The sequence below is a fragment of the Peromyscus californicus genome, unplaced genomic scaffold (genome assembly GCF_007827085.1).
Source record: "Peromyscus californicus insignis strain IS unplaced genomic scaffold, ASM782708v3 Scaffold_23__1_contigs__length_62951481, whole genome shotgun sequence".
In the NCBI taxonomy this organism is placed as follows: domain Eukaryota; kingdom Metazoa; phylum Chordata; class Mammalia; order Rodentia; family Cricetidae; genus Peromyscus; species Peromyscus californicus.
This window is the reverse complement of record NW_026294534.1, coordinates 7,893,994-7,912,532: the sequence shown is the minus strand read 5'-3', so window position 1 is coordinate 7,912,532 and position 18,539 is coordinate 7,893,994. Positions and strand designations below refer to the sequence as shown.

General features: G+C 54.0%; 1 protein-coding gene across 11 annotated transcripts in view; it reads right to left on the bottom strand.

Moving 5' to 3' along the window:
* The window catches only part of Mcf2l (MCF.2 cell line derived transforming sequence like), a 106,877-nt gene that overhangs the window by 56,676 nt on the left and 31,662 nt on the right, over nucleotides 1–18,539 (bottom strand). For 9 of the 11 annotated variants that reach the window (XM_052751679.1, XM_052751678.1, XM_052751681.1 and 6 more), the window contains exon 2: nucleotides 2,855–2,938. In XM_052751679.1, coding sequence (XP_052607639.1) covers nucleotides 2,855–2,938 — 84 coding nt within the window. Of the gene's footprint in view, nucleotides 1–2,854; nucleotides 2,939–18,127; nucleotides 18,494–18,539 lie in introns of those variants that run through there. The other 2 variants (XM_052751677.1, XM_052751684.1) reach the window with 1 other exon arrangement.

Below are 18,539 nucleotides of genomic sequence, written 5' to 3'. Positions count from 1 at the left end.
ACCTGCGTGGGAACTCTCTTGAAGAATGTGGATTTGTGCGGCTAAGAATGAATTCTTTGCCAACACAAATTTGGTCTATAGCAGGGGAGAGAATGAGTGTAGAGTCCTGCTGTGGGATGGACTGTATGTCAAATGTGTTGCTCTGATTGGTCAATGAATAAAACACTGATTGGCCAGTGGCCAGGCAGGAAGTATAGGCAGGACTAACAGAGAGGAAAACTGAGAGAACAGGAAGGCGGAGGAAGACATTGCCAGCTGCCGCCATGACAAGCAGCATGTGAAGATGCCGGTAAGCCACGAGCCATGTGGCAAGGTATAGATTTGTAGAAATGGACTAATTTAAATTGTAAGAACTAGATAGCTAGAAGCCTAAGCCATTAGGCCAAACAGTTTAAATAATATAAGCATCTGTGTGTTTATTTTATAAGTGGGCTGTTGGACTACCTGGACTTGGCGGGACCCGGAGAGAAAACTCTCCAGCTACAGAGTCCTGAAGTTCTTAGCTGATGACTTTGTCTTATATTCCATCATATCCATAAGCCAGTGTAGCAGATCGGAGAGCAGGCCAGGGATGGTTTTAAGAATGAAGCCGTGCCTTCCAGAGGATAGAAATGGACAGGCCAGCAGAACAGGGGGTTGTCCAAAGCATGGATGCAGCTCAGATGCAGTAAGAATGCAGATCCTTAGGTAGGGCTCCTGGATGTTCTGGGAATGGGGCATGGGAACAAGAGAAGGATGGAGATGTCTGGTGAAGTCTGCAAAATGTCTCAGGTGTGAGTCTCCATTAATAGTGACAGAAATACAGCTGGTCTGGCTTGGAGAACAGTTATATTTGAACATTTTAGAGCAGATTCTCACATGCTTGGTCACAAAGGACACCGCCATTTATCAGCTCACAGCTGCCCTGCTTGGCTCAGTGGATCCTCCCTCCAAGTCTCAGAGGCCAAATCAAGGTGCCCATGGGCTGTGTCTTACAGGAGCTGGGGACTCTTCCAGGCCTGCTCAGGTTAGAGCAAATCTGCTCCTCCTGGTCCTACTGGACACCAGCAGAGGCTGCTGTCAACTCCGAGGCCCAACCCACTCCTCCTCACCAGTCACCTCTGCACCTTTGCAGCTGGATGGAGAATCGCAGCTTCTTAGACCCTCCTAGCAGGAGGAACCAGTCTCTGAGGCTGCAGCAGAGAGGCCAGGTTCAGCAAGGGACCTTCGCTGATGAGAACTGACCTCAACTTCACCTACTAAGTGACCTGGAGCTCCCAGGCTGATGTTGGACAGTGGAGAGGTGGGCAGTCAGTGGGGCTCCCAGGGTCTTACCCTCACGTACCATAGACCCCCACAGAGGGACATATGGGCAGTTCGTATTTAAGGTTAAGGCCCATGACCCAAGGCTGCGGGGGCATCCATGTATCTAAGTCTGGAGCCTTGTCAGGGTGGGGACAAGTGAGAAGAAGTTGAGGTGAGAATTGGGGCGGGGGAGGCAGACACTGTGGCATTTCACAAACTTTTTCTGAAGCTTGCACTTCCAGGGTGAGTTTCACCCCTTCTATTGCCCTCTTAGGAGACCCACTTTTTTCTCCTCCCTTGGGGAGACCCTTCCCAAAGGGAAGCAGTGGCCTACCTCATCGGTAGAATATCTCAAGAGGTTCCACTTTCCTGCTCACCTCATATGGCTAGACTCCTCCTAAGTCAGTGATATACACCCCACGAACTGTATTTCAACTCCTCTCCTGTCCCACATCTCAGAGCTCCCTGGAATCTATGTGACTGGAACATGTTGTATCCTGACCACAGGCAGGGAAGCCAGAGAAGGCTCCGAGGGGTGGGACGCTCCTAGGGTCACAGATACAGACAGTTTCTCTTTACGTGGCTAAGTGGTGGGGGGTTCCAGGCTGACTAGTGGGGACACCCTGAGCTAACCTGGGATCTGGGGGAAGGCTCACATGTGGCCCTTTTCAGAACTGGTCTTGTCAACAGACACGTCTAGGCTGGAGGGCAGTGTCCACATGCTGAGGGTGCTCTCTCCATCGGCCTGTGAAACCTCAGCACCTGAGTGCTGTCACAGGCTGGACATGCACCAGCTGCTACACAAGGTGGGACGGCCATGTCCCAAGGCCACTGCTTATGAAGCAGAGCTTGAGAAGGGGCGATGGCAGGGCCAAGGAAGGTGCCCAGTGAGATCCCACAGCCCTGATCATAGAAGGCACCAAGGTCAGTAGGACTGGCATCGGCCCACTCATGGAAGGACCAAGTTCCAGGAATCCCAGGTCAGGAGCGCCTGGCTCACCCATCTCTAGATCCTGACAGCCGCCTGATAGCTATGACACATCTAAGTGTGTCTCTTAAGTCTTCCTGTGCTGGAGTTCAACCTGGGATGTTCTGTGAGGCAGAAATGTCCAACTGTGGTATACAGAGGGAGGCCTTTGGGAAGTCATTAGGATTAGGCATCAGGCTGGTGGCCCTTGATTGAGTCCTTGTGGTTTCATAAAGAGAGACTTGAGGACACAGACACACATAAACATGTTTGCACACACTCACATACCCCGCCTCTCACCACGTGATAACTTGCATGGCCTCGGGATTCTGCCAGCAAGATCACCCCAGATGCATCGATCAGCCTGGGACCTTCAAAGCTGTGAACTAAATAAAACTCTTTTCTTGATGACCCACGTGACCTGGGACACTGTGGTGTGGACAACAGGACCCAAACGAGTGTGCTGGCGTGGCCCTGCCACCTCCTCCCCATGGCCAGATGCTTCAGAGACAGCAAGGAAGCACCAATGGGTCCAGAGCGGGCAGAGACCCTGCAGACTGTCCCTTTTCCAACCCTAGCCATGCCCTGGCTTCCGGTACTCACCAGACAGGTAGGCAAAGCGCTTCTTCAGCTGCTCCTGGATGTCAGCGGCACAGAGCGGGACGATGTCTTGGTGCATGATTTCATCTGCAGGAAGAACAGACACGCTGTCACTGGGAGGGAACCTGGCCTCTGGCTCACTGGGGCCCTGGGAACAGCTCTCGGGAGCCTCTGGAACAAGCTACAAACACCTAGGGAGCCGGGGTCACGTGGCTGGAAAAAGGCATTTCAGTTTTCAATGATCAGAGCAAGTCTTTGTTTCTCAGCGCACCGATGCTGTGTGCTGAGTGATTCACCATCAATTTTTCACAATGTGTCTCAGAGCCGGAGAAGAAAAGAGGAAAGATGGGAAGAAGGGGAATATGGAGAGACGGAGGAAGTATTGGAGGAAAGAGAGAGAGAGAGAGAGAGAGAGAGAGAGAGAGAGAGAGAGAGAGAGAGAGAGAGAGGCGCCAAGGGAGGAGGGCAGGGCCTGAGTCACAAGTAAACAAAGCGCCTTCCCCTCCCCTGCTCTGGCAGAGGTGCAGGCACCTCAGGGCTCTCAACTGCTGCCTATAGATGACTGGCTGGCTAACAGGGACATCTGCCATCACCACAGACCTGCGGCCACTAACAAATCACCAGATGCTCAGGGCCCTGTGCCTGTCCTCGGTCTACCATGCACCTGATGCCTCTGAGGACTGAAGCCTGGCTGCATGCTGGTGTCTCTGCCCTGGTGTCCACTGTAAGCCACAGATTAACATGGGCACAGACAGGCAGCGCCCCAGCTCTCCTAAGACGGCCCTGACAGGAAGGACTGCCAGGACTTTCTGGGGGAAGCCAGTCCAACAGACGGAAGGTGGTGGTCCTTACCACAAGGCAGGGCAGTGCTGACAGTCCTGACCATTCAGAGTCTGTTAGACCCATGGCTCACACTGATCCCTGGCAGGTGGCTTCGAAGATAACGTCTACCCCTAAAGACCCAGGTTACAAGAGGCCCTAGAGAGTGGGTAGTGGAGACACTGTAACCTGTAAAGCTCATGTGGAGGCAGCGGATATTAACTGTACAACATTGAGCTTAAATCCTGCTCTTTGGTGCTACAAATGCCTGCTGGAAAGCTCGTGACACTCAGCACACCTGGGCTCCACACCATCATGGGGCCAAGAGGCACCAGGGATGCCATGTTCCTCAGAGCCTTGGGGAGCGGAGCCGCGTCACACAAGGAGAGGGCAAGGCACAACTGCTTCCGTTCATCACACTGCAGACACCAGGCTGGCCTCACGTGTGAGCTCAACAGACAGAAGTCAACATCATTCAGACTTCCTGGCAATGGTAGTTCACTTGTGGGGCATGCAGGCCAGAAAGGGTCACCCACCAAGACGTGTATCTTTAAATTCTGTGGAAGTGAGTTAGGGCTCGTACACACGTCGCCTTGTGTGGGACACTCATGAGGGGTGGCTCCTCCTGTTGCCTACCTCGGGTGATGATGTAAGAGGATTCCTTCCCTTGGCAGCATTAACTCTAGGAGCAGGGAGGAGGCAGAGGAGGCCTGCTCTCAAACCCCATCCTGATTTAACGAGAAACAGTAACGGGGCCGAGAGTCATCCTGAACTTCTGAGAAATGTGGGGTCTACCAGGAAGTTTGTGGGCAACACCTTAGGCTAGTAGTTTCTCCACAGTCGAGAAATGGTCCATACAATGGTCCTCCAAAGCCAGTGAGGAACTGAGCCCTGAGCAGGTCACAGCTCCCTGGGACCTTGCCATGGCCCTGGGGACCTCTAACATAGGACCACAGATTTGGGCCCTTAAACTTCTAGGCTGCACCTAGTCCCAAGGAAAGAAAATCCCAGCATCATGGCCCTTGGTGGAGATATTCCTACAGAATCCTCTAACTAGATTCCATGAGATTGTAAATGACATTGTTCCCCATGGGAGACACATTCCCAGATGGGTAGGCTCCAAAGGTCGTGAACCCAGCCTACCTCACAGGCTCTGTCCCATGCTTTGACCTCCTGAAAGAGCTATTTCCAATAGACAGGGGCAGGTTTACACATGGCTGAGTTCCTCTTGGGGTCACCCAGGGGCCTCCTGGCTCACCTCTCCCCAGGAACTGGCCTCAGTGTATTCCTGAGCTCCGCAGACAGGAGAGGCTCGTCCAGTCTGGGTCTCAGCACAGCTACCCCGAGAGGTGCCCATTCTGCGGGTGGTCTGACTGCCATGACGCCTTCCTGAGCAGGACCTCAGTCCTCAGCCCGTGAGCCGCCACATGTCCCCATCAGGCCCATAGCTGAAGAGACCATGATACTTGGCTTCATCCTCCCTCAACGTCATACAACAGTGGGACAGTTTGCTCAGTGCTTGCCTTGAAAACAAGGATCTGGGCTGAATCCCCAGAAGCCCTGTGAAAAAAGCCAGGCACGTTGATGTGGCCGTGGAACCCCAGCGCTGGGCAGGCAGGAACAGGCAGGCAGGTCCTGGGACTAGTGACCAGCCAGTGTAGCCTACTCCGGCAAGTCCCAGGCTAATGAGAGACGGTCTCAGAGTAAACAACAACAAAAGGGTACCGGAACCTGAGGAACCGTAGCTGAGGCCCACTGGTTCCCACAGGCACATGCACAGAGGGGCACATGCACGCACACACATCCGAACACGTGCACGAGACATAACATTACATGATCTAAATATTGTGTGCGTGGTGCACGATCACCAGCCAGTCCACGAGGACACTACAGGTGGCCACACTGGAGTTTGGTCTTTACCGTCCCAGGCTCTAGAGCTCAGCAGGCTGGTGACATTTCCCTCTGTATTATAATCTTTTATTCTTTCTGATGTTTCTGCAGCTGGAGAAAGATGGGTGAGCCCGTGCCTCGAGAGGCACGCTCTCTCTGTCTCCTCTTCCAGTCCGATCTGCAGACCAGAGGTCCAAGTATAGGGAATTGTACTGCTGAGACTGACCAGCAGGGGGCAGAGTCCCAGAAGGTGACTTGGGCAGGAAACAGGTCACCCCCTCCCTTAGTGATCAAAGGCCAGGGCAGGCCAGCTTTCACAGAGCTCCTCTGTGTGAGCACAAGGAGGTACAGACAACACCCCACATCGAGGGACCCAGGCCATGACCCTGCCAGAGTCGGAGAGGCAGTTAGAGGACTTCAGGACACAAGGGCAGTCAACAGCCCGAGTCCAAACCCTCCCCAGCCTCAGGTCACTGTTTTCCCCCCTGGTTCCCATGTCAGGACACAGGAAGTGAGGAAAGAAGGCAGGTAGGTGTCCCAGCCCTTGAAGTGCAACCTGGGTGGGGTGCCCTGGTATGGCCTTTCTAGGGGTGAAGGGACCATCACCCAACACAAGATGAGGGAGACTGTCATCTCAGTCCAGCTCAGTTTGGACTGCGGTCCGACGGGCCTTCAACTGCTGAGTTTTATCCACACAAAGCGGCTACCAGATCCTGGACTCTTTGAGTATCTGAGTCCACACAGGAGGGGCCATTCTTTTTGGGTATCTGAGTCCACACAGGAGAGGCCGTTCTTTTTGGGTATCTGAGTCCACACAGGAGGGGCCGTCCTTTGGTCTCTAGATCTTTTCATTCTACAGAATTAGATGGCTGCAGTAAAAGTCCTCACAAATCGACTCAAGGTGTCACTTCTCACTCCAGGCGGCAGACACCTACACAGCATCTCATGCACTTCCGCCTATCTGAGGGGCATTCCGACCCCTGGCTCTGCTACCCAAGGCCAGAGAAAGGGACAGTAACTGAGAGCACCTTAGGGCAAGGTGGGTTAGAGACCCGGGGGCAGGGGGCGCGGCACCCTGTGTAGGGAGGAGGCGGCTGTGAGGTAGGAGCTGAGGATCTGGATGAGAGAGCTGGTCCCTGCTTTGTTGATGACTCTGACTGGGGCCCTGGCCTCCTTAAGGGGACAAAGCAAAAGGGCTCCCTGTGCTGGCTGCAGGGGAGAGCATGCCTTAGGGTCACGTAGTAAAGTCTGTTATTTGCTAATTATCTCCTTTTATTTATAGCCAACAAAAAGCCCATCCCCAAGGGCTTTTGCTCACTGTCAAACATAATGCTTCTTTTCAAAGTCCAAGGTTGGAGGTCAAACGGGATTACATCACCAGACATCCGGGTGGGAGGTCAGCCGCATCAAGCCCCTCGGAGAGCCTCCAACCACAGACATGGTCACATTCACGGAAAGGGGACGCGGGGAAGGCAGCTGGGCAGAATAAAACTTAATTCTGCAAAGTGATGCTTGAAGTGATAGGCTTCACACCGGGTGCATCCACAGGACAGCAGGTCTGGACAGAAGTCACAATACCAGCAGGCCAGCGCTGCAGTCACTTGCTGGGACAGAGGGCGGACCTGTGGCATGTGCTAAGAGCTGCTGGCCGGAATTGGCAGAATTCTTACATTTTCAAATCCCAGTTTTTTTGTTTGTTTGTTTTGTTTTTTTGTTTATTGGTCATTTTGTTCATTTTTAAATATTTACATCACACACACACACACACACACACACACACACACACACACACACACACACACCACTAACTATCCTTACCCCCCCTGAGCTTAGAAATCAAGTTCTTGAAAGCTTTAGAACTGAGGCCCATAATAAAGACGGAAGGCAGTAGGTTTGCCAGCTCAGAATTACAGAGAGCCAGGCCAGCAAGAGCTAGAAACCACCCATGCCCACATGCTACCGGGCATCTGACAAGTGTGTGGGTAACACAGTTACACGCTGGCACCCAGGGTGCTGCCCCCAGCTCTGCCTCCCCCAGGCGTGCGAGGTGGGGAAATCCACTAACACACGGGACACAAGAACACACGGGACATCTCCCGTGTGGTTCACCCCACACCAGGCATAGCCCTGGGGCGGAAGGTCAGGGCTTAAACTCTCACCTTCCCAAGAGCTGGAGTGCTGCACAGGCAAACACCTGCCCGAGCGAGCATTCACACCCTGGAGTGTGGGTGTCACTATGCACGGTGGTTTCCAAGCTCGCAACCACTCCTTAAAGGAACACTGCACTCAGGAAGTTTGCTGTGCCTCTGCCTGGCTCTCACGGGAGACACTGTTCACTCTCACATAGGCTCCCACAACTGGGTGCAGCTGGCAGGCATGACTGGCAGCTTCCCTCGCTACACTTGACTTCTGCTGCCACCCATCCCGTGTCCAGTTCCCACTGTGGCATCTCTAGGGTCAGGTTCATAGAACGTCACCTCTGCCTGTCCCGCAGAACTCTCTGCCACGCTCAGGAAAGATAAACATCACATGCAGAACCATCCCACACTGGAGAAGCCTGAGACGTCCTTGGGCGCCCATATTTCTTTCTCATCCTCAACTCTCCGGCCTCAGATGTGGGAGAGCCACCTCAAGTATCACAGCGTTGTGTGTGTGTGGGGTGGGGGGCAGTGCTGCTCAGGCCAGCCCTCACGATCAGGAAGTAGTCAGCTCTTCTAGGAAACCCTGACACACCCACTAAACTACCACCAGGACAGTTTAGGGAAAAGCACAAGTATGAAGCCCGTCCTTTCTCACATCTACCAGGAAAGCCATTGTTTGCTGAAGTCTGCAGAAGCCTGTTCCCACGGTGAAAAACACGGAGAACTGTGGGGATCCTTGACCTTCCGTGTCCCAAGCAACTGAATTATATTTCAATTGGTCCATACAGGAAACTGTTCATCGTAGCAGCAAGAGCAGCGTGTGCTTTCTGGTTGCTAGTGAATTTAACCATCACAGGCACTTAGAGGTAAGGTTACTCCTAGCATGAGTAAGACAGCTGGCCTAAAGTCACATGGTGACGCCTATGTGATTGCCGGGCCAGTGTCAAGGAAGGATAGACAGAGGAGTTGGATGGCTTGAGGCTCCAAGGGGAGGGCCCAGCTGTGGGGTTTAGAAGTAAAAACTAGGGGTGTCGTTTCTGACACAGAGAGGGCTGGATAAGTGGGGCTTGGAGGGGAGCTGCCCCTCGGTGCCTCCCCATGGCCTGTTCAGGGGCAACATCCACAGCTCAGCTCCCCTGAGCCTCTGAGTCTCTCCTGAACCCTTGTCTTTGAGTCAATGGACAGAGAAATGACTTTAGCATTTGTACGTCTCTACTCTGTGAGGTCTGTATCTTAGATCGGCTCTTTACCACAGGCAGAAGGAGAATGACCAGGGCAGCTGTCTCCAAGCTGTGGACTGCAGTTGTAAAGATGGATGGGAATGGCGTGCAGGGTCGGGGTAGAGGGGCAGGGGAGGAGGGCGTGGCAAGTGGGGCCTAGGGGATACAGAGGATAGGATGTGGAGGATGGGGCCTGGGCCGTGGGGCTCCACCTCAGGTCATGGCTGCGGGAGCCAGGACAGCAGACAGGTGAGGGTGCAGCCGAAGTCTTCCAGCCCCAGGCAGACTCCACATTGTCATTGTCCTCATATAGAACATGTGCGAAGCTTACGCCCAACATCCTCAGGCATCACTTTATCGAGAGGTTGTGTTCCAGGCCAATTCTCACACTGGGGCCCTGATTTCCTGAGACTGTCTGTAGAGACGGCTGCTGACCTGACCAAGAGGAGCCAAGTATCCTGGGCATGAGTTACAGCTTGGCCGACAGGAGCTAAGTGACCTTGGCCATTGGTCCTAAAGTTTCATCACAGCCATAGAAACCCTAAGACAACTGCTTGACTCTCAGAGGCAGTCTAAAAAAACCTCAGCACTTGTGTGGCCTCTCCCTTCAGGGTGACCTGCACATCTGGTAGTGGTGACCTGTACATCTGGTGGTGGTAGACATTTAACCATTACTAACATGCTGGATGAATACCTGCCTCTTCCCTAGTCCATGTCCGGGGTAGTCGCCCAGGACCACCTAGCTCTCCAGCCAAGCTCCCCACGTGTGGTGTGGGGGGTTGCTATCACTCTAGTACTGGCAAAAGAATCAGGTGATGAGCAGGGCCCATGGCCTGTGCCTCCCCAGGGTGGCTTGGCCACCTTCAGTCTCTGTGGGTCCTTCTAGAACCAATCATTCACAGACAGGCCCTGGATTTGGAACAACTAGAGGAAGCCTAAGGCTGGGAGTCAGAGAAGGGGGGGGGGATCAGGTCCTGTAACTGGATGCTGCCACTCCCATCCGCCTGAGGCCACACCAACTGCTGCTCCAAGATGTCACCAAGCCTCAAACACTGCACTTGTCAAATGTCCTGTGACACTCGTGATTGCTGTCACACTGCCTTGGCCCAATTCTGAATGGTGTCCCATGGGAAATCAAAGCATTTACCAGCCAGTGGGCCCTTCCTAAGCGGGTGTGAAGAGAGGAGCCACTGGCACTGAGTCCAGGCCCAGCGATGCTGATTCAGAGGATGGACGACCGCAAAGATGGAGGTGTACTCTCCCTGCTCCGATACAGGGTGGGAGCCACACAGCCAGCTGGGGCCGAGTACAGAATGTGGGAGTTTCCTTTACAGAGCATTTGCTGTGTATGCGTGTGGGGGTGGGGCTAGTGTATCTGACCTCACACAAAGCCCAACAACCCCACTGAAGTTGGGGAGGTATTCACTGAGCTAACCTTCAACAGGGCCAGGGAAGGAACTGGAAAGTCGGTCAGCATGGCTGGCCCTCCCAGCCTGCCGGTGCTCATGCTTGGCTCCTGGCCTGTGGCCTTTGGGAAGATTCTTCTGATGCTCAGGCTGTCTCGGTGGCACCTTCCATCCCACCAAGCAGCACAACGGTGCACTTTCCTGAACCTCTCCACAGCCTTCTACAGAGCATAAGCACTATATAGAACTCTGTTACGTTTTAACCCTCCTGGATGGCCCATGAACACCTCAAAGCACCCCCGCAGGCATGGTGGATGGTGTCACCAAGGCCCAGTGTCCCATGCAGTCATGGGCAGCAGCCACTCACTAGGTAGCATGCGATGGAGCAGTACCATTTGTGGAAGGTTTGGCACATGCCGGTCCAGTAGAAGGAGGTCACTTCCATGCTCTTGGAAGACATCACATTTATTTTCACGGGACCAGCCCTATGTCAACTCACTGACCTCAGTCAGAGGCTTTCTCATCAGTGGGACGTGATGAGGCAGACACATGGAAATGATGTCTGGGGTCATCCTCAAAGGCTAGAAGTCAGAGGAAGTGTTCAAGGTTCTCATGGGGAGAGAAATGAGTCTCGGGTCTGTGAAAGCTTCTGCTGTGGAGCTAGCGTCCTCATGCTCCTGGTCCTTCTGAGTACCAAGGGTCAGGTTTCTGTCACAGGAGCCTGCTAGCTGGGTGCCGGTAGCCTCTCCCAGCATCTGAGCATGTGTGGCCCACAGTGGCTTTGAAGAGTCCCCCTTCTCCGCAATGCTGGAGGGAGGCAAGGCCACGTGCACTGTTCTGGAGAGCGGGTCCAATCAGTAAGGCTGGCACCACCGACATTTGCCTTTGGTTTGTTAAGAAACAACATTTCACTACAGCCAAGGGCTCTGCAGGGATCTGGGAAATCAAACTGTTTCCAAAGTGACACCGAGGTCACTTGCCTTCCCTGTTCTTCTCTGAGCTTTGTGTGTCCATGCTCAGATCCAGTGGGGCACTATATATACCAGAGCCCAGCAGCCCCAGGGCCCAGCCAAGTTCACTAGGTCGTAAGCCAGGGTTATCAGAACAAGATGGAACCGAGGCCTCTTCACAATGGGTTTGCCTTTTTTCTTTCTTTCTTTCTTTCTTTCTTTCTTTTTTTTTTTTTTTTTAAAGTGAGTTAGTATTTTTAAATCTCTGGAAAGTTTTTACTATAAATATTTGACATCAGGCGCTTTTTGCAATTCTCATTAAGTTTTAAGAGCACAAAAGGGTCTAACTCATGGTCTGAGAATCTGCATGTGGTGGTGAAGTGGAGGTGCATGCACCCCACTGAAGCACAGTTCTGGGAGACACACAGCGTCTACCATGACGGGTCCTTGGAGAGTGCGGCATGACGCCCCAGCCTTGCCTCGCCTTTTCCTCACAGGGATGCTTGTCTGCCTGGCTCTGCCATCGCAGGCCACAGCCCACAGTTGTGGCCTGGTGGGAGGGGGCAGGTACCTGGCCCACGCCCTCCCCAACCTCAGCTGCCTCCTCCACCTACACGGACCTGGGTCTACCCTGAGGCCCTGGGTTCTGGGAAGGCCCTGGGCTCAGCTACTCAGGATGTTCACTGAACAAGGGACAGTTGATCAGGCGAGTGGATGAGAGTGATCTGTGTGAGCTCCCTGAACAGAGTATTGCACAGGGCATAGACTCAAGGGTCTTTGCGTCTAAGGGCCACCCTGAACTCCAGAGTAGAGTCAGTCTGTTTCAGTCCACCTTCCTCCCTGCAGCCCCAAGTTCTTCTCCACGGCCTCTTGAAGGCCATGTGGCCCTGAAGGCAGCTGAGGGCTCATTCTGGCCAGCCCCACCCTGCTGGAGGGGATGCCTCAGCTGCCACATCTCAGGACAGCTGGAGGCCGGGAAGCCTGCTGGGCTCTGAGGACCACACCAACCTGACCTGGACTCACCGGAGGATGGGCGCTGAGGGACACCTGCTTCTGCTCACCTGTGTCAGGGGCCACTGACACAGTTATTGACCCATGAAGCATAGTTATAAGATCACGAAACGGGGTCTCATCCCATTTCAGACACACATGCTGAGCACAGGCCACGAACATCTCAAGACTGCAGGGGCAGCACCAGTGTCCAAACTCAGTCCCACTCCAGGACCTAGGCTGAACCATGGTAGGCCTAACAACATGGGTTGCAGAGGGAGCTGCTGGTAGGCATGGCAGGAACATCCTGCGCCTGACCACCGGTGACTTCCTTAGGTTGACAGGCGAGTCTCTCCAGCAAGGGAGCGGACAGAGATGGGCTGGATTAGAACTTGGGAAGCACGGGGATTCCAATGACTATAGAGGCCTGGTAGATGGTAGCCTCACAAGGGAGTGAGCAGCCTTTGACCCCCCCCCCCCCCCAGCCCATGGATGCAGCTCTACTCACTGGGCATCCTTCAGCTGGGATCTCCTGGTGACCTACAATGTCAAATCCAGCTTCATTGAGGTTCATGGACAAATAGACACCATGTGTGGCTGAGGTGTACAACATGATGCATGCTCACACCATGAGATAATTTCTATGATCGCTCCATTACCTCAGCAGCACGTGTGGTTAGAAGGGTTCAGACTTCACTCAGGAAATAGCCACCAAGGTGGTTCTAACTGGTGTTTCCATGCACAGCTTCAGTCAGACCGTTCTGTGTAACTGGGACTTTGAACCCCCAACCCCAGCAGTAACCAGCACTCCTCAGCTCCCCCAGCATACCCCCCAATACTCTCATCAAGTTTTAAGAGCACAAACAGGCCTGACTCAGTGTCTAGGGGCCACTGTCTGGCTGTGATGATGGAGAAGTTGGGGGTGGTTGCACCCCCACTGAGGCACGGGTCTAAAAGACACACAGGTCCACGACGGATGGCCTTTCTCTCTCCTGCACAGGACCGCTCACCTGACAGGCTCTGCTCAGTCCGTCACACTGTGGAGAGGGGAGTTCTGGGAGGAATCAGCCCTCTACTCCTCACTCTCCTTCTGGGAGGTGCAGCAGCCTTTCAGGTCCCACACAGAATGAGCAAGGGCATACAGCAGCCTGTTGTGGAATACTACTTTAACTATGTAAAGATGTGGTATGTTTGTTTATGTTGAAGAGTATTACTTTAACTATGTCTGTTGCTTTTGTTTATGCTGCTTTTTTTTCTAGCTATGTAAAGATGTGTTGCATTTGTTCAACTATGTAAAGATGTGTTGCTGTTTCACCTTACCTGCCTAGGGCACCTGATTGGTTTAATAAAAAGCTAAACTGGCCAATAGCTAGGCAGAGGAGGGATAGGCGGGGCTGGCAGGCAGAGAGAATAAGTAGGAGGAGGACTCTCGGCTCAAGAGAGAACAAGGGAGAAAGAGAGGGAGGCGCCTGGAGCTAGCCAGCTGCCAGTCAGCCAGACACAGAGAAAGCAGGAAAACAGGACATACAGAAAGAAAGGTAAAAAGCCCCGAGGCAAAACACAGATGAAGAGAAACAGGTTAAATTAAGTTATAAGAGCTAGTGGGACAAGCCTAAGCTAAGGCCGAGCATTCATAACTAATAATAAGTCTCCATGTCATGATTTGGGGGCTGGTGGTTCGAGAAAGCCTGCTGCATTTGGTGCCCACATGTGGGGCGCCAAAATTCTGTTTTACCTTTATCACAGTGGCTGCTCTTTAAACTACTAGGGCCTGGCTGGAACTAGTAGCCTGGGCGGAAATTCTGTTCCCCCAGACAGACAACGGCTGTGTTGCCGCTGCTAAAGGCAGCTTTAACTAAATCTCTATTGTTCTAATCAAACTCGAGATTCAAAGGTTAGGGTGAAAATCTGCAGGCTCAGAGAGTCGGAGGGGCAACTGGCTGACTTTCTCTTTTTGCTGGTGTCCCTGGAAGCCCCTCTCCTTCCATACCACCGCAACTAAAAAACCCACACTACGCTCCTCCCTGCTGCTTCCTGTCAACTAGTTGCTAAGCCCGCCTCTCTGAGCCCAGGTTACTTTTATTTAATTAACACAAATGCACCATAAACAAATGCAGTACATCTTTGTCTGGTCAAACAAATATTCCTCAACAGCAGCCAGTTCTCTGCCTGGCTTACTTCCCTTTTCACAGGGCTCTCCAGCTTATCTGGGCTGCTGAAATGGCAGGATGTCTTTTTATGGCCAGGTTGTATCCCACTGCGTCTGTGGACCACATTCTTCGTATCCATCACCCACTGATGACACCGAGGCGGATGCGCCTTGGCTGCTGTGACTTCTCGGTGAGCAGGGAGGCAGGTGTAAACCTGCGAGAGGCACAGCTGGATTATGCTGTAACTCTATTTTTAGTGTGCTTTCCATGAGGCTCATACTGCGCTGCATTCCCTCCAGCGGTGAAGCCTCCCTTTTCTCCACAAATCCTCCGTGATGGCCTCGAAAGGGATAACCACAACCACGGAGGCCAGGAAGCACCTGCTGATGATGTTCATTGTTTGACTGTGGCACCTTGGGTATCATCACTACCGTGCCACAATGACCCAGAAGCTCCAGACACAGTGTGGGGGGACACTGAACCAGCCTGCAGGAGGGAGGGACGCACTCTGGGCACTAGCCTCGCCCGCCGCACGCTTCTGAGCTATGACACCGGGCAGTCTGTTTTTCCTTTCTGGCCTCCTGATCCGAAACAGGGCTGAGAATTCTCCCCTCGTGGGCTGGAGGCCGCCGTCTGGTGAGCACAGCCTGTGGGCACTGCTAACACTGTGGACAGCAATACCTCGCTCTATGAAGACATTGCCAGATACACAGTACCCAGCACCTTACCCTTGGCCCGCTGCGGCTGACAAGGGTCAAGGTTAAAAACACCGGCGTGGTAGCTGCCATTGCAATCAGAGGCTCCTTGGAGGTAGGATGTGGGCCACAGAGTGGGCGGGTGCATAGGAGGCTGAGGAGACGGGATCACCTAGCTTATGCCCTTGACCAAGGTCACCACGAGGCGGTGACACTTGTACTCTCCCAGCCTCTCCTTGGACTTTCCCTCCAGGATGCCAGGGATGAAGCAGAGCCCAGGCAGTGACCGTATAAGAAGGACGATTCTTGCTGGTTCTTGGGGCACTCTGACCTTTCCTCTTCATCCCTGATAAGAGAGCCCAGAGGGACCGGGGGTGGGTCTGCTGGCATCAGACACAGAACCAGTCGGCATCAGGGGGTATGCCCATCCTCTGAATGACTCCTGCCGTATTGTCAACGCTCCAGAACCAAACCCACAAATCAGGCCTAAGAGGGTACCTTCAAGATGGTTCCCACCCAAAGGAGGCAGAGCTGCTTACTACTAGAGGGAGGCCCCAGCCCTGCTTCCTGTCCCTGCATCCTGCCCCTGCCCATCCTGGGGACCTCAGTGTGCAACAGAAAAACTGGCCTCCAGATGCTGTGTTTCCAAACACTCAAGTCCAAGAGTCACGGCCGTCTGGCCATGCTCACTTCTGGACTCAGGACAGGAAGGGAAGTCTTAGAAGTCTCGGACAGGAAGTCTTGGAACATATCTCTGAAGGAGCAACCAGACTGGACCTGGCATGGTGAGGTATAGCATGTGAAGAGTGGTGGGGGCAGATCTTTAGCACGTCAGAGCCTAGCCAGGAGTCCACCTGGCACCTCAGTGGCGAATATGCCCTGTGAGCCACACGGTGGGTTTTTGGTGCTGAAGCAGGTGGGATGAGCCCAGCCTAGCCCAAGGCTGAGGCTGAGTGATGGGCAATGCTAAGAGTCCCACGCCACATGCCCCTGCTCCCCAGACAGAGAGCTATGTTTTGTTCCCACGGACACTGGGCTCCCCATGGCCTGGTGCTAAGAGCCTCCCGGGACGGGACGGATCCCGTGCCCCTCCCCTAAATGCACAGAGGGACTTTTTAATCTCCCATTAAGAACTAAGGCTTCTACAAATCTAAAAACAAACAATTACGTCAACCTTCACGAGAGACAGCAAACGAGGCAGCGTACTGAGGAGGCTGACCTCACCAGGGCCAGGGACAAGAGCTGGCCCTGCAGCAGACCGCGGGCACAGGATGGCAGAGGGGACAGGGGACGACCGGTGGGGGCTCAGAGACGATGAGCAAAGTCAGTGTAGTCAGTCAGAGCCACCAGAGTGTGGCAGAGACCCCGAGACAGAAAGTGAGATACCCCGAGACAGACGGACTGAGTGAGATACCCCGAGACAGACGGACTGAGTGAGAGTGGCAGAGAAGTGTGGGACTGGAGGGACTGGTGGGGGTCTCACACACACCTGCGGGTCTCGTGGATCACAGACAGGCCTGGGCTGAGCATGTGTGCTCAAACGTGACATACCCATTCTCCACCAGCCATGATAACCGTAAGGTCACCCATCCTGGCTCAGGGACAGGGTTCCAGGCCCACCTGTCCCCACTGAGTGCACGGGCACTAATGAGCACTGGGTGTCCCAGAAAATGGCTTCTGGGTGCCCACAGGGGAGTGTCCACTTAGAGAAACGGCCTACAGTTACAGAAGGCCGCTGTTGCATCCATCACATGCACTAACTTTATTTGGAAATCTGACAAATGGTTCCTGGAAGCCAAAGCAGAGACCCTTACCCTAGTCTTACCAAACTCCCCCAGGGAAGAAAGACCTCTGAGTGACTGATATCTTAAAAATACAGCACACTATATGAGCGCACCAAGAATTGAAAGGGCGGCTGTAAGGATTCAGAACTCCCCCTGGCTAAGAAACAAGCAGATATCAGCTGTGATTCCGCGAGGCGCCTTGCCTCTGATGTGCTGGGGACCCTCTATGACCGCTCACTGTCCCCAGGGCCTTCACGGGGAAATCGGACACTCCGTATCTATTCGTTGTCACAGAGCTGAGGATTGACTCATTAAAATTCACAAAAAATCCTTTATGGGTCGTTCATCAGTGCTTGGCAGAAATACCAGCAGGAAATGTAATTACGACAAAAGACTTCAAAAGGAGTGCCCTTCCTCTCAGAAATAATGGAGGCACTCCAAGCTACATCCTTTCTGCCAGGCCCCTCGTTCTCTTCTTTTCCTGGGATGACTCTGCTCCCTTCCCTGTTCTTTTAGTGCCAAAGCCCAGCACCAGGCCACCGGTACCACCTCATGGCACCTGCCCTCCCACAGAGGCAGAGCCAGGTCGCAAAGAGACTGCCGAAGCCCCCAGGAAACAGCCAGTGCACTGCCGAGAGGTCATGGCCATCTAGCCCTGTATCCTGCTGTCCCCTAGGTTCTGCCATCAGATGGGCAGCTATGGGGATAACCCTTGCCAGGTGTTCCTGCTAGGAGGAAAGCAAAGCCACGCCACTGGCTCTGGAGGTAGCTTGCGCTCGCCAGCCGGCATGTCCAGGGAAAAGCCCGAACAAAGGAGATCATTCGTTTCCAGCCTTCCAAGAAGGTGTGCAGACACCCTTCATCTGGAAGCGGATGTGACTGCCGCTGTCCTCAAGGGACGCTCAGGCTGGGTCTGAGGGGTACTGCCCAGACCATGAGGGCAAGGCATCACGCCCCCCCCCCCCCCCCCCCCGACCCTGCGGGAAAGGGTGGTTTTTCTCCATAACCTAGGCAGCCCGTGCCCCACCCCCACCTGCACCCTGCCGTATGAGCCGCAAGCGGAAGAGTCTTCCGCCAACAATAGGACCCCAGCACCAGAACAACCCCACCTGTCCCCCACTCAATCATCCTACACATACTCACTCCACCCCACCCCCCTGCCTCCTACGACACAGCCACAGCAAACTCGCTCATTCCGAGGGAAACGGGGACGCAGCGGAGACAGACTCACCTGCACTTGTCTTCAGCAGGAGCCACAGGGCTGTGACGTCCTGGGACAGCAGGGAGATGAGACTCAAAGTCATGCTGCCGCCCTCACCGCCGGTCAGGAGTCGGCGGCGACCTGTTTGCTGGCAAGCCCGCCCGGGGTGCACAAAGGAAGCCGGCAGCGGCGGAGCTCCATCTTGGGCTGCTGAGTGGGGACACTGCGCAGTGCTGGCCTCTGAGTGCCGCGACGGGCTGCCGCGGCTGCCCCTGCTCCTCGCAGGGTCTCAGATTCATTCGGATTCGATGTCCTGATTAAGGAGCTAGAATCAGCTCACTTATCCTGCTGCAGATGATTAACCGTTGAGAGCCTGGCCGCAGCTAAGCCCTGCTGGCGGGCGGGCGGCAGAGCCAGGCGGCTTTGTTGTTTGTCTGGACCC